General features: G+C 42.6%; 2 protein-coding genes across 2 annotated transcripts in view; one reads left to right on the top strand and one right to left on the bottom strand.

Annotated features, from left to right (window-relative positions):
* Nucleotides 1–8,089, bottom strand: part of LOC110486545 (growth factor receptor-bound protein 2) — a 39,525-nt gene extending 31,436 nt beyond the window's left edge. Inside the window, exons 1-2 of the mRNA XM_021558235.2 lie at nucleotides 7,860–8,089; nucleotides 6,384–6,684 (exon numbers count right to left, since the gene is read on the bottom strand). Coding sequence (XP_021413910.1) covers nucleotides 6,384–6,461 — 78 coding nt within the window. The 5' untranslated portion in view covers nucleotides 6,462–6,684; nucleotides 7,860–8,089. The remainder of the gene's footprint in view (nucleotides 1–6,383; nucleotides 6,685–7,859) is intronic.
* A 119-nt stretch (nucleotides 8,090–8,208) lies between these two features.
* mchr1b (melanin-concentrating hormone receptor 1b) lies at nucleotides 8,209–11,887 on the top strand. Its single transcript, XM_021558233.2, has 2 exons — nucleotides 8,209–9,455; nucleotides 9,986–11,887. Exons 1-2 carry the CDS (start codon nucleotides 9,377–9,379, stop codon nucleotides 11,014–11,016), a joined length of 1,110 nt encoding a protein of 369 aa, XP_021413908.1. The 5' UTR covers nucleotides 8,209–9,376; the 3' UTR covers nucleotides 11,017–11,887.
* The last annotated feature ends 2,005 nt before the right edge of the window (nucleotides 11,888–13,892 follow it).

Below are 13,892 nucleotides of genomic sequence, written 5' to 3'. Positions count from 1 at the left end.
AAACAACAGGACCATACACTGCACATGTCCCCACTGTGGTCAGAATCAAAGGCAGGCCACATGAGTGGCTATGACCACTCACTCTCACAGAAAATACTGAAAAGACTATGCGGACACTTCTGACCTGCAAACCGATATTTCATTTCAGAATTTGTTTAAATTATGTTAAGAGTTAGGGTTTGGATAATTAAGGAAAAAAATGTAAGTTATTTCAGGTCAGCAGTGTTCTTACAATCTCTCTCAGAAAACACATGAAACACATTGAAAGGGTAATGTAAAAGAGAACACAAACAGGCTACATATACATTCACACACAAAATGCATGCACAGACCAATTTCACCAAACTTTCCCACAGCTCAATCATGGTAAAAACACAGATGTTTTGTCAGCTCTTGTGGAAATAGAACCAGTTTAAGTCTTACTTCCCTCTTTGAGCAATGGAAAAAAACTCCCAAGAGCACCACGTAATTAGACAATAACGGCCTTCAGAAAACATGTAAAAATCATGAGCAGCTCTACTCCAAGAAATACAAATAGCATGGGCTTTAGTGAACCTTAAATATTCAACCAGACATTGCATTCTAGCGAGAGAAATCAGTAACGCAAACTTTTAATCCAAAGTGACTGCTGTCATATTCACACACAAAACCTACTGACTGAATACTGAGGGAAAGAGGTTTAAAGATATCTTGATTTCACATAGTCGATCTTCTGAATCTGGATTATAGAATGACTTATATTTCTGTAAATTTTCTGTATATTTCTGTACATCATGTTTATGAAACACAACAAAAGGCTTACACAGCAGCATGAGGCGATTAATGCATGTTACGTTCCAATTCCACCCCTTTCATCCCATCAATGGTGGAGCTTTAGATAACTAGTTATGTAAAGGGTCTTTTCTAAAAGCAGGCGGAAATGAGGGTGAAATAAATTGCTGTGTAGCACCAGCTAGTCGCTAAACATCTTCGCAACTGTTTGGATTAAAGAATCCTATTTTGACTTTAAGAAGCCTTCAGTTGATATCCTGTGATTGACATACAGTTTTTCAATCACTGACATGTACAGGCATTTCTTTCATCAGCTACACCACCAGACTGTAGGCACTGACATCACAGCACAGTTTATGGTTTGAGAGGGCCAACTCACAATCTTGTTCAGAGGACAGAGACTCTTACAGTCTAGGCTTCAGCCACCCAGAGACTAACAGTGACACACCGAAAGAGAGGTGACACAGAGACGATACGTTGTGTGAAACACAAGGGCTCAACAGATGCTCCTGTGTGGTGGAGGGGGGATAGAAAATAGAATACAAACACCAGATCTCTCCATGCTGGTGCACTTAAGGCGACTTTGGGGGCTTTGAATAACAAAGCCTCAACACAGGCCATCCACTCGTGAGAGAGACCCCTTGTCTCAAAAGCAGATATGCTTAGGCTAGGCACTAGCAGGCAGTACTGGAGATGGATGTTGAGGAAAGCATGCCGCAGACACTGATACTCAATCTTGGATAGATTTTTGAATGCAATACCCTGCATGCAAACTAAACTGGGTTTAATAATTCAGTAGACAGAAGAAACAGATACTAAGCTTTAAAGAGGTGAAAGTTACACATTATCATGATAAATACCTTCGAATAGATTCATTAATCATCAATCACAAGACTACTCAGTCTACTCTACAGTATGTGAACCTGACAATTTGCATAAAACTGCACAGACTTGGAAACAGAATGGCTGAGCTACCTAGTTTCCTTTCCCATTTTTAAAATATCACACTGACAGCTTTGTCTGATATGATAAACTGACTGATGCTTTACCACATATCAAAATGTCCAGACTGAATGGAAGCAACAGGCTATTTGGGGGTGTTGAGATTAAGATTCACGCGAGGCCTATTTATGTGTTAATTTCCTTTCTGTGCCGTAGAACCAGTCATACAATAAGTAGACTTTATCTGAAGTGATTGTTCTGTACACAGAAATTATCACACTGCTGTTTGAAACATAAGGCAGACAAAAAAGGCCCATCTTGAGCACTAGCCATGTAGCAGGCCATTTAAAATGTGACCAAATCTACCTTGCAACTAGTGACTCTCAGGCCTGCTAGTTTGGGAGCAGGCCAGACCTAAAAAGGACAAATCCCACACTCCTCAAATAGAAAGCGGCCAACCTCTAACGGTCACAACGAACGGCAGCTTGCCAAAAGGCAGAACACAACCCCTGGATTTCAAACTGTTGGTTTAAAGTCTATGATTAATATTTTTAAGTGTAATAATCCGGCTATGCTCACTACTCTTTGATGATTACCTTACCTCAGGGGAACAATTGGTCTGAAGAAAAACCCGTCTTAGCAAATAATGGTTGCTCCAAGCTGCCTTCAAGGTTTAGGCGGATGGCAAAAACTGAAAACACAATTTTAGGCATTATCGTATGTGCATTGCACATGTAGTAACTCTGCAATGGCATTTGCATTGCAGTCAATGAAAGGTATACCTCACCAATACACGCCCCCCCAAAAAAACTTGCTAAAACCAAAATGTCAATGATCTAAAAACACATTTTTGGTAGAACGGCCATCTTTTTGGTAGAAGTTAAAATATTAATTGCAATGGTGTACCAGGGAAATGGTGGTCTGATCCACACCATTTTTTTTTATTTGACCCTTTTCTCCCCAATTTCATGGTATCCAATTGTTAGTAATTACTATCTTGTCTCATCGCTACAACTCCCGTACGGGCTCGGGAGAGACGAAGGTCGAAAGTCATGCGTCCCCCGAAACACAACCCAACCAAGCCACACTGCTTCTTAACACAGCGTGCAAACACCGTGCACCTGGCGACCTTGGTTAGCGCCCGGCCCGCCACAGGAGTCGCTGGTGCGCGACGAGACAAGGATATCCCTACCGGCCAAACCCTCCCTAACCCGGACGACGCTAGGCCAATTGTGTGTCGCCCCACGGACCTCCCGGTCGCGGCTGGCTGCAACAGAGCCTGGGCGCGAACCCAGAGTCTCTGGTGGTACTGCGATGCAGACCACTGCGCCACCCGGGAGGCCCTACACCTATCTTTTTTTAAGGTGTCCAACTGATGCATATCTGTATTCCCAGTCATGTGAAATCCGTAGATTAGGGCCTAATTTATTTATTTCAATTGAGTGGTTTCCTTAGGAACTGTGACTCAGTAAAATCCTAAAAATTGTTGCATTTATATTTAGTATTATTTTATTTATTTATTGTAAAATAGTTTGTTTATAGGGTTGGACAGGTGTAGTGAAATGTGTTGTTTTACAGGGTCAGTCAGTAGTACGGCACCCCTGGAGATTTTAAATGATATCAAACTCAACTGCTTATCTTTTCCAGTAATGAAGATATGGTGTCATGGTGGGGTGTGTAAAATGGGCAAACATGTATGGAAAATGTTGTTTAAATAAAAAGGGATGCTGTCAAAGTGACTGAATTCAAAAAGGGATTCACCCGTAAGTGAGAAGCACCAATCATTCTACTGAGGACCCCCTGGTGATTCCTAGAAATTGAAGACAAACCATGTCAGCCAAAGAACAAAAGCAGCACAGAGAAAGGATTATGACATGCAAGGTTCCAGGGACAGAGCAGGAGGAGGGGCTAGCCAAATGCACTTAAAGAGATTCTCTAGGACAATGGACCCTAGACCTTCCCATGCTCTGGTAGTGCATACTCCTTTCACATTCAAACTCATGCCTCTGCAAGGTAGACAGGCTGACAATGTCCTTCTCCGTGTTGAGGATCTGATGTGATCAAGTGCTAAAAATGGATTTGGAAGGGTAAAAAGCAGACTGTCTGAATCTCCCAATCAACAAACATTTCACTCTGGGTAGCGTGCTGTCTACTAACGATAGAATAGAATCTAACGATTCTGGTTGTGAAAAATTAGATCACTTGTTTCTTCTTCTGATATGCAAATGTAATAAGAACCCTCTAATAAGTAGCTCTACTTTCTATGCCCTCTCTCCCCAAGAGCCCCCTGGTGAGATAAGGCCTCTTCAAAACCCCATAGCGAACCACGTACGAAGACAACAAAAAAAAACAGGCCAAAATGAATTCATATATTCCCAGACTAAAAAGAAAAATTGACTGCACCTAGTCTGCATACAATCCTTTTCATATTTATAAGTAGCAATATTCAAGAGACATGAGAGAACTCCTCAAGATCTTACTGACACATACGAAGGGCTGGATGAAGGGAGGCAGAATGGACAAGGCCATTTAAACATTTCTACAACAGATATAATGAGACTTGTTCTCATATGGCAGGACCTACTTATTACAAAGTTAGTACTTAGATGAGTGCTGAAATTAAACCGTACGGGGGAGAACCTTTCAAGTACATGGTTTTTAGATACCCATGCAATCAAAATTAATTATGTTACTTCGCTCACACCAGTATTCCACGGATCTTTCTCTGATTTGTTGATGATGGTGCCGAGGCCATGTGGGCGCATGGCGGTCTAGCCTGTGGCTTACGCAACTCCTACAGGAATTTTAGAGTATCGCTGTGCTGCAGGCTTTGCGTTCTGCCATCAAGCTGCTCGTCGCCTCACCCTCGCTGTCTGATTAATATTTATGCAGAGCTCGGTGCTGCTGGGCGCTTGGGCGAGGGGGGTGTCCGATCACAGGGGCCCAGCACCACGCTGGCATTGGAGGCTAGGAGGGACGGGAGTATATCTCTGGCTAGCCTACTCCTTGTAACCCCAGGACCTGTCCTAAAACTACAGAGGGTACTGCATATGGCTCAGTACATCACTGGGGCCAAGCCCCCTGCCATTCAGGCCCTAAATACTAGGCATGTCAGAGGAAGGCATAAAAAATAGTCAAAGACTCCAGTCACCCAAGTCATAGACTGTTCTCTCTGCTACCGCACGGCAAGAGGTACAGGAACATCAAGTTTAGGTCCAAAAGGCTCCTTAACAGCTTCTACCCTCAAGCCATAAGACTGCTGAACAATTAATCAAAATGGCCACCCAGACAATTTACATTGACACCACCCTTGTATATAGCCTCATAGTTATCTTATTGGGATACTTTTCATTTAATTTTTCCTTTTAGTTTATTTAGTAAATATTTTCTCAACTATTTATTGAACTGCATTGTAGGTTAATTTAAGTGCTTGTAGGTAAGCATTTCACAGTACGGTATAACTCTTTGTTGTTTCTGAATGTGACTCATGTTGAAGAGACTGGGTGGGTTTTTAAAATAAGTGGGAGATGACTACTGATACTGTTTCAACAGCAGTGTCCTCTCCAACTGCATGAGAGGCGGGTGGGTACCTGTTGCCTGTCAACACACACCGCTATTATGGTGTAAGAACAGGGACGGTTTGCACTGGTGTGTTATGTTCATCAAGTGTCCCACAGAAAACATCTGTTGACATTCATCCATGACATTAATACAAAAATAGTGCATGAGGCATACGGAGTAGTAGTGCATGGGGTGTACGGAGTAGTTCAAAGGATTTAAAGTGTACAGAATCTTACAAACATGTAGTTGCTAGCAAGAGAGAGGTTTAGCTCCATTTGCCACACACACACAATCGTTTGAAACGTAAATCAGATAAAACATATGATGGCTGGTGTGCTTAGGCGGTAAATTTACCCCCTCTTTACCTAAAACCCATTGACATTCAGAGGGATTATGATGATTACATTTAAATCCCAGAGCACTTGTATATAATTTTTTTCTCCTAATATCTTGAAGTCCCATGATGATCAAGCTCTGAAAATGGACTGAGCTCTTTTCAGGGAGCATGAAAGTGAGGCTTTGAGTAGGATGGCTGTCTGAAGTGATACATTGGCCCCAGGTTGTGTCAGATTAGAGAAGTTGAAGGATTGGCATTTCAATACCGTGAAATAAACCCATCCGCAAAGGCCTTGTGTTCCCAGTGTGGAGCCCTATCACTCTACTAGGCCTAAAGCTTGTATTGAGCGTACTGTGATGTTGTCTTATTCATTGAATAAGGTGTAGCTTAAGATACCGATGCTATACTGTGTGTGAAGAAAGGGCTGAGGAAAGAAAGTGCAAAGAGGAACATTGCAGAAGGCAACAAATAAACTGTTGTGTTGCTGTTATTTACTAGACGTGGGGTGAGAAGGTCTTTGATATTTTCCATGATAAACATTTTATTGTAGCTGGTTTGCAATAGAAAAACATGTTTGTGTAATTCAAATGTATTTTTTCTTGACAGTGGAGGGGCATATGATCACAGAAAACCAATTTGATGTGCCGCTAAAAATATAAGTAGATTAACAACCTTCGATCAGGTGAATTATACAATCCTTTAAAGCAGATAACTAGCAGTTACCAAGCCTTGCAATTAAATAATTTGAAGACAAAAAATGCACTCATCCTACCTTTAGAACTTCCCCACGTTTAAAACTTAACTCGTCGTCAGCAGTGGCTTTGAAATCGTATTTGGCAACGGCCTCCATGGTACGGATTGTTGGATAACTGTGTATAACCGTGGGTTTATGGTACTTGTGAGGGTGAATGCTGTTTTATTCCCTGTCGTTGATGTGTGGAGACCAGTAACTTCAGTATAAAAAAAATAACTGTTCAAGAATTCCGTGATCGGTTGCTTGCTCCGAGTCGCTCCTCCCGTCTATGACCCGTTCCTTTAGGGATGGATCCTCACATAAAGCTCACAGAAGGTATCTGCAAAAAAGGGAGAAACATGCCACAAATTAATATCTAGCATCTCTGTTTACGTCTGGGTGTTGTGTTGGTCGACCACTGTATGATGATGGGACTGAAATTGAGATGGTTTTGTGGAGCTCGTTTTGCATGGCAGGTGCCCCGGGTGGACGGAGGATATTAATTTTAGACCATTCCATTGGTCCTAAATGAAATCTCAACCCACCTGGAGCACCTGGCAATGCAAAACGAACTGTACCAATGTCAGAATTAAATCCACACTAGTGGTTGGCCAAGATTTGACAATTGACAGGCCATTGTTGGGTTAAGGAATGGGGGAGCGCTAAAGTCTGTAGCTGTACCTGTTGTAGTGCAACATTCCTCATTGCGAAGTGGTTTACTAGCCCTCTAATTAGATTCGCTGTTTACTAAACCTTTATTAGCCTGTTTGTTACACACACAACAATCAAAACCCGCACTGGAATATACAATTTCTGCATCAATTCGATACTTTCCGCTACGTAGTAGCCCAGGCTTACTTACCAACTATGCGAAGTACGTTATATTAAGTGACTAACTAGCTAGTTGGTGAACAACATCTTTCTAGGTTATTATTTGACCATTAACGTTATTGGGAGGCTTTCTGGTAACTCTCGTTATCAGTTTGTTTCTATCTGTGACACAGCTTCCACTTGTAGGAAAGTCAGTTAACTAACGTTAGGTACCCACATTAGGGCCAGTGATATAGCCAATTCTACTACATGTGCGCTAAATTCTCTTATGTTGGTTGTACTGTGAAACACCGTTTACAGCTGTTTTGAATTAGAGCTATGAGACAGTTCAAACGCTAGACATGTGAAAGCGGAAGCTAACGTTAGCTAGCAACTAACCAAAACGAAAAAGCTAGCCGGCTATTTACCTAGCTACTAGTAACAACAAACAAGTAAAAGACACCAACCTATTTAGCTAACAGTTATTTGTTTAATATCCAGGTTAAAATGTTTGTGTGCAGTTATGCATGTGAATTCGTCGTTCCTAGGAAAGACTGCATAGAAAGCAGGTAGGCCTATTAGCTAGCTACTGTACTATAGCTAACCAAAGCAAAAAACGAAGAAAATACTTTCGTATGCTAACGGGTACTGTAGCTGGCTGGCTAGCCTTGGCTTAGTATTCAGTAAAACGAGACAAAAACTCACCCGCCAGTTAACCTGTGAAATGTAAACTTCTTGCTTGATCAAATGTCCTTATTGTTTAGAATCCACACTTTATAGTTTTGTTAGTGGAGGTAAATGTACAAAATCCGTCTGTTTTTGCTTAAACTCGAACTAGCCAGCGACGTTTATTTCCGCTTCCTTCCAGATGCTTTGGGTGCTGCTGCTGCTTCGGCTCCTGCCTCGCGCTGTGAGCAGAGTGTCTGACCGGCCCATAGGTCTCGTCTGCGAGCCACTGGACCGTCTATCGCGATACTTTCACCTAATAGCTAGCTGCATAAAGCTCTGTGGTTGCATTGCTCTTTTAAAAACAAATTCAAGTATAGCGAAAATATATGCATCTCTGTCTGTCACATAACTTTGTTATGCCTGATGCAGCAATAGGCAATATAGATTAAAGTGTTGTTGTACTATTTAAAACACATTTATTTTACATAGCTAGTTAGATGGTGAAAACATAGGAAAGTGCGTCACCTAGTGGCAAATGGTTTCCACTACGGTCTACACACAAAATAATAATGCTTACACCCTGGTGTCAAGGGACGAAAGGCAATGAAATTAATGATTGGAATACAAATAGCTACATTTCGAAGGATTGTCAATGTCCCCCTATCCTTGTGGCACTTTTTTTGTTCTTAGTTGTTGTCAATCCAACAAACAGTGCCATCACAAACGGGCATCAATATTGACAGTGGCACTGTGTTACTTGTGCACCTAGGCACTTACAAACTGGTATCACACATAGCCTATTATTGCTACGATGCAAAATCAGTTGTCACTACGTGTCTCTATGTACCCCTCCTCTTTTTCTCTGCCATATAAGGCAGGATGCGAAGCCACCATATGAAATGTTGGCAAGGCACATCACTGTAAACCTCACAGGCTCTCTTTCAAGAAGTATTCTTGTGTGAGGGAGTGCTTTGATTAGCAACACTACTGGTGTAAAGATAGAAGAAGACCAATTGGATTTTGAGGAGAGGCTACAGAAATAGAAGCAGTAAAAGGTCAGTGTGTACAAATTCACCCCGTCTCCACTGAATTACTTTGATTGATTGATTAATTGATGTACTAGAATAATTGGAGCCTGGTTCATCACCAATAATTACAATGCACAGCATAGACAAGGGCGCCCGTGCCTTTCTTTGGGTCTAAGATGTTTACAATTCGGGTTGTAAAGAATGTTGAGTAGTTACAAATGTTTCACCTTTATATTTTTGAGACTGTGATGAGGAGAAGGAATTTCCCGAATATATTTTGATGTCATTACAACAATTCTTGCTACTATGGAATAATACATTTCACTATTCGACAGCATCTATTTGAGCACGAAGTGGGTTTTATTGACAGTAGCCAAGCAGCACAACAATAGTATAGCCTACTGATGGCAGAATATTTATTTCTATAGTCTACTCTGATGGTAATTAGGCCTACGTTATTTGCCTGTTTTCACATCATTTTTCATTTAGAGCCCATCCATTTGTTGAGCTTAGTCTAACTTCGAAATGGACTTCGAAAATGTATCGAATGAGAACTGGTCTCAGACGTCTCTCCCATCATATAACTCACCCGAAAGTCCAGCAGGTAGGTAGCCTGTGATTTTCCTGATTTCATGCATGAATGTTATAATGTAAAATCAATGTTAATTAATTAAATGTTATCCTGGGAATTTAGTCCTATGACTTTTACTTTACATTTGAATGAAATTATTAAATGTAAAAGCGTGGTTTAAATAAACAACAAGGCCCGAGATGTGGTATATGGCCAAATACTACAAACCCCCAAGGTGCCTTATTGCTATTTTAAACTGGTTACCAACTTAATTAAAACAGCAAAAATACATGTACTGTCATTCCCCTAGGATACCATCTGATATACAACTGCATTCAGGGCTTGAACCACCCAGTTTATAATTAGCAATGAATATTAGCACCACATGAGTTGGCAGCTCCCATCTCTGAGGATTAGTTTGGAGTCTCTGATCTTTGTGATGTAGCAGCCAGGAGTGACAATATACTGTTAGTAAAAATCAAGACTTACTGTATGCAAGCGAACACCTGTCTGAATGACACTGCAACATGAGACTGAATGTAATTTTCCTGTCATACTTACAGAAAATGATGTGCCCTACCACAACGTCCTAATGCCCAGCATTTTCGGTGTCATCTGTTTCTTTGGGATTATTGGCAACTGCATTGTCATCTACACCATTGTGAAGAAGACCAAGTTCCGAGCCCAGCAGACAGTGCCGGACATCTTCATCTTCAGCTTGTCTTTAGTGGACCTCCTCTTCCTCCTGGGCATGCCCTTCCTCATCCACCAGCTCCTGGGCAACGGTTCCTGGTGCTTTGGTGACATCATGTGCACGGTCATAACCGCCTTGGACTCCAACAGCCAGATAGTGAGCACCTACATCCTCACCGTCATGACTCTGGACCGCTACCTGGCCACGGTCCATCCCATCCGCTTCAACCATGTGCGCACACCCTGCATGGCGGGGGCTGCGGTGGGTCTGGTGTGGGTGCTCTCACTGGTCTCCATCACTCCCGTGTGGATGTATGCTGGCCTTATGCCCCGAGGGGACGGCTCAGTGGGCTGTGCCCTCCTGCTGCCCAATCCAGCCACTGACACCTACTGGTTTACCCTCTACCAGTTTGTGATGGCCTTCGCCCTGCCTCTGGTCATCATCTGCGTGGTGTTCTTCAAGATCCTTCAGAACATGTCTGCCACAGTGGCCCCCCTGCCCCAGCGCAGCTTGAGAGTACGTACACGTAAGGTGACCCGTATGGCTGTGGCTATATGCCTGGCCTTCTTCATCTGCTGGGCTCCGTACTACATCCTGCAGCTGGCCCACCTGGGGGTTCAGAGGCCCAGCTTTGCCTTCCTCTATGTCTACAACATTGCCATCAGCATGGGTTACGCTAACAGCTGCGTCAACCCATACCTCTACATTTTGCTGAGTGAGACCTTTAAGAGGCAGTTCATTGTGGCCATCCGGCCGAACAATCGGGTCTTCAGGTTGAACTCTGTCATGGCTGACGGTAGTGTGAGTCTGAGACTGGCCCCAGAGTGTAATCATCAGTCTCAGTCCTCCAGAGACCTACTAGTACACAACATGCTGCCTGTCACTGTGGCTGTGCACTGAGTCAGAAGCCCTAGCCGAGCCCCATCCCTCAGCCCTAGTTCCATGAATCTGGGCTCTCTCTCAGCTCAGTGGGAAGTGGTGCCCCCATCAGACAGTCATGCTCCCAATGTGTATGACAGGGTTAACGTGCAATGTATGTAGAAATGCTGAGTGTGTACAGTATCTATTTTGTACACAGCAGTACTGTGTTTATAAGACACTTTTCCCTACAGGGACATTCAACTTCATCCTATTAATCCTATCCTATCATGCTCTAATGAAGGAACTGTGAATACAGGGACTTTGTACTAGTATTCAGTAGGCAATTGAACTGTAGGCTATTAGTAACAATGTGAACTTTTATAAAAGGAAGTCAGCCCACAGTTATCAATAACACTATTTTGCAGTTCTGTTTCAAGTGGTAACAATTTGTATTTCGTTTTCTTTGATGATTTGACAGAATTCCACTTCAGTTCAATGTGTTAAAACAGGTTTATTTGTAGATATGTGATATTCTGTGATTCTGTCATCGGTCCGTCCAGTCAGTGATCTGAGATGCAGGGAAATCACACCTTGTCGTAATGTAATCTATGTCTATACTGGGACCTGTGTGATGACTGTGATCATTGAGAAAGTTGTGACATATTGATGTATTATTGTGGGCTATCTTCTAATGTGTTGTCCTTAGTCATTTTGTAATATTGAATATGTGCAGCCTGTCTATTACCATGTAATGTCCGTGATCACCAAGGAAACCTCTAGGTTGTTATCTTTGGGAAAATAATAATGTTCTGATGCACGATACAGTGTTGAATGACTGCAATTGATCCAAAGGGATTTCTAGATGTTACAATAAAGAATTAAAGCATGAGACGTAAGAAAAACCCAATGCAATACAGTAGCAGCAGAACTGTCTGTGCTAGAGTGCATTTTGTGTATTTGTGAAGAGATCTTATTCTCAGAGAAGGGGGAGCACACATAAAAGAGGAAAAGGCATTCTGTCCAAACAAAGCAATATTTTACCTGATGGCTGCTGTAGAAGAGAGGCAGGTTATCTGCTGGGAATCTTGGAAAAGGGCAAAGTTATCACTGGGCTGGAAATGAACCATTTGTAAGGTAGTAATGGCTTGCTTTAGAAGGAGGAAAAATGCTATATTGAACTCTGCCGCTCTCAAACCCAGACACCCATACATTACTATTGTTATTACATTCCCAGGAAAATTGGATTCCCTTCCAACATTGTCCAGAAATAAAGTACCTGAATTGGTGTTCAATCAAATAAATGTGGTACTAATTTGACAATACTGTGCACTTGTACGTATGTGTGAGGAGTAAAATGGAGGTAAAGCAAATCAAAATACGAAGGGAATCCAATTTTTGACCCCGCTTTACCAACTCATTAGTGGTATTAAAATGGATCCTGGTTCACTTCTCATTTATGGAACCACAACACTGCACCAGGGTACAAATACATTAATAATGCACATCAAGTATTTCATTTCACTCAGTAACTCAAAATGACCATTACCAAAGGAAAACCCCAGATGAAAGCAATATCCTACTGCAATGCACACAAGTGGTTTTGGAATTAAGAGCTGTCCTAGTATAGGCTGCAGAAATAGTGATAACAACTGGGGGTTTCTCATACAAGTTCAGCACTCTATAGAAAGGGAAAGGGGGATACCTAGTCAGTTGTTCAACTGAATGCCTTAAACTGACATGTGTCTTACCGCATTTAACCCAACCCCTCTGAATCAGAGAGGTGCGGGGGGCTGCCTTAATCGACATCCACGTCTTCGGGGCCCGGGGAACAGTGGGTTAACTGCCTTGCTCAGGGGCAGAACGACAGATTTGTACCTTGTCAGCTCGGGGATTCAAACATAGTAGAACTTCCAGTGTATGTAAATATTATATATTTACAATATTAGTATCATGGGCCTTTCCTTTTGGCATTCTCATTATGTAATATGTAAATGATAAAGGCAGTAGTGTTCGTGGGCGTGCGTGCGTGCGAAGGTAATCAGAACATGCATATCCACTATTAGGCAGGCACAGATACTAACCTAGGCGTCTGTTGACTTTTCCTGTGGTAATGGATTTGTGATGGTGTTGTTGTTGTTTTTTTACCCCTTTTTTCTCTGCAATTTCGTGGTATCCAATTGGTAGTTACAGTCTTGTCTCATCGCTGCAACTCCCATACGGACTCGGGAGAGGCGAAGGTCGAGAGCCATGTGTCCTCCGAAACACAACCCAACCAAGCCGCACTGCTTCTTGACACAATGCACATCCAACCCGGAAGCCAGCCGCACCAATGTGTCGGGGGAAACACCGTACACCTGGCTCCCTGGTCAGCGTGCACTGCGCCTGGCCCGCCACAGGAGTCGCTAGTGCGCGATGAGTCAAGGACATCCGTCCCCGCCAAACCCCCCCTACAATTGTGCGCCGCCACATGGGCCTCCCGGTCGCGGCCGGCTTCGACAGAACCTGGGCTCGAACCCAGAATCTCTGGTGGCACAGCTAGCGCTGACCGGTATGATTTTATTAGTAAAGAAAGGACATAAGCCCAAAACTACACATGAAAACTTTACCATATTACAAAATGAATGTCTGAACACATTAAAGAACAGTAATAATAACAGTAGTACAAACAATAGCAAAAACATTAAAATGTTCACAATCTGTCAGTCAATGGTGGTTACATTCTGTGTGTTCTCATGCACATGTTGGACCTGGTGGTTGTTGCATGTGCCTGGACTTGGGTTATAGATGAGTCGCAGGCACTCCACCCACTTGCCAAAATCAAGAGACCCACGTATGCTTGGACGTCTGTCTGGTCTACCTCCTTCCAGTTGTCTTTGTAAACGCGTCTCCCCTCCAAGTTGGTCATGTTTATCACT

The sequence above is a fragment of the Oncorhynchus mykiss genome, chromosome 13 (genome assembly GCF_013265735.2).
Source record: "Oncorhynchus mykiss isolate Arlee chromosome 13, USDA_OmykA_1.1, whole genome shotgun sequence".
Classification (NCBI taxonomy): Eukaryota; Metazoa; Chordata; class Actinopteri; order Salmoniformes; family Salmonidae; genus Oncorhynchus; species Oncorhynchus mykiss.
Note: the sequence above shows the minus strand (reverse complement) of the source record. Positions and strands in the feature narration are given on the sequence as shown.

Coding starts and splice junctions, on each gene's coding strand:
- mchr1b (XM_021558233.2), top strand. CDS start 9,377: ATGGACTTCGAAAATGTATCGAATGAGAACTGGTCTCAGACGTCTCTC. Junction 9,456..9,985: donor CTCACCCGAAAGTCCAGCAG/GTAGGTAGCCTG, acceptor TCATACTTACAG/AAAATGATGTGCCCTACCAC.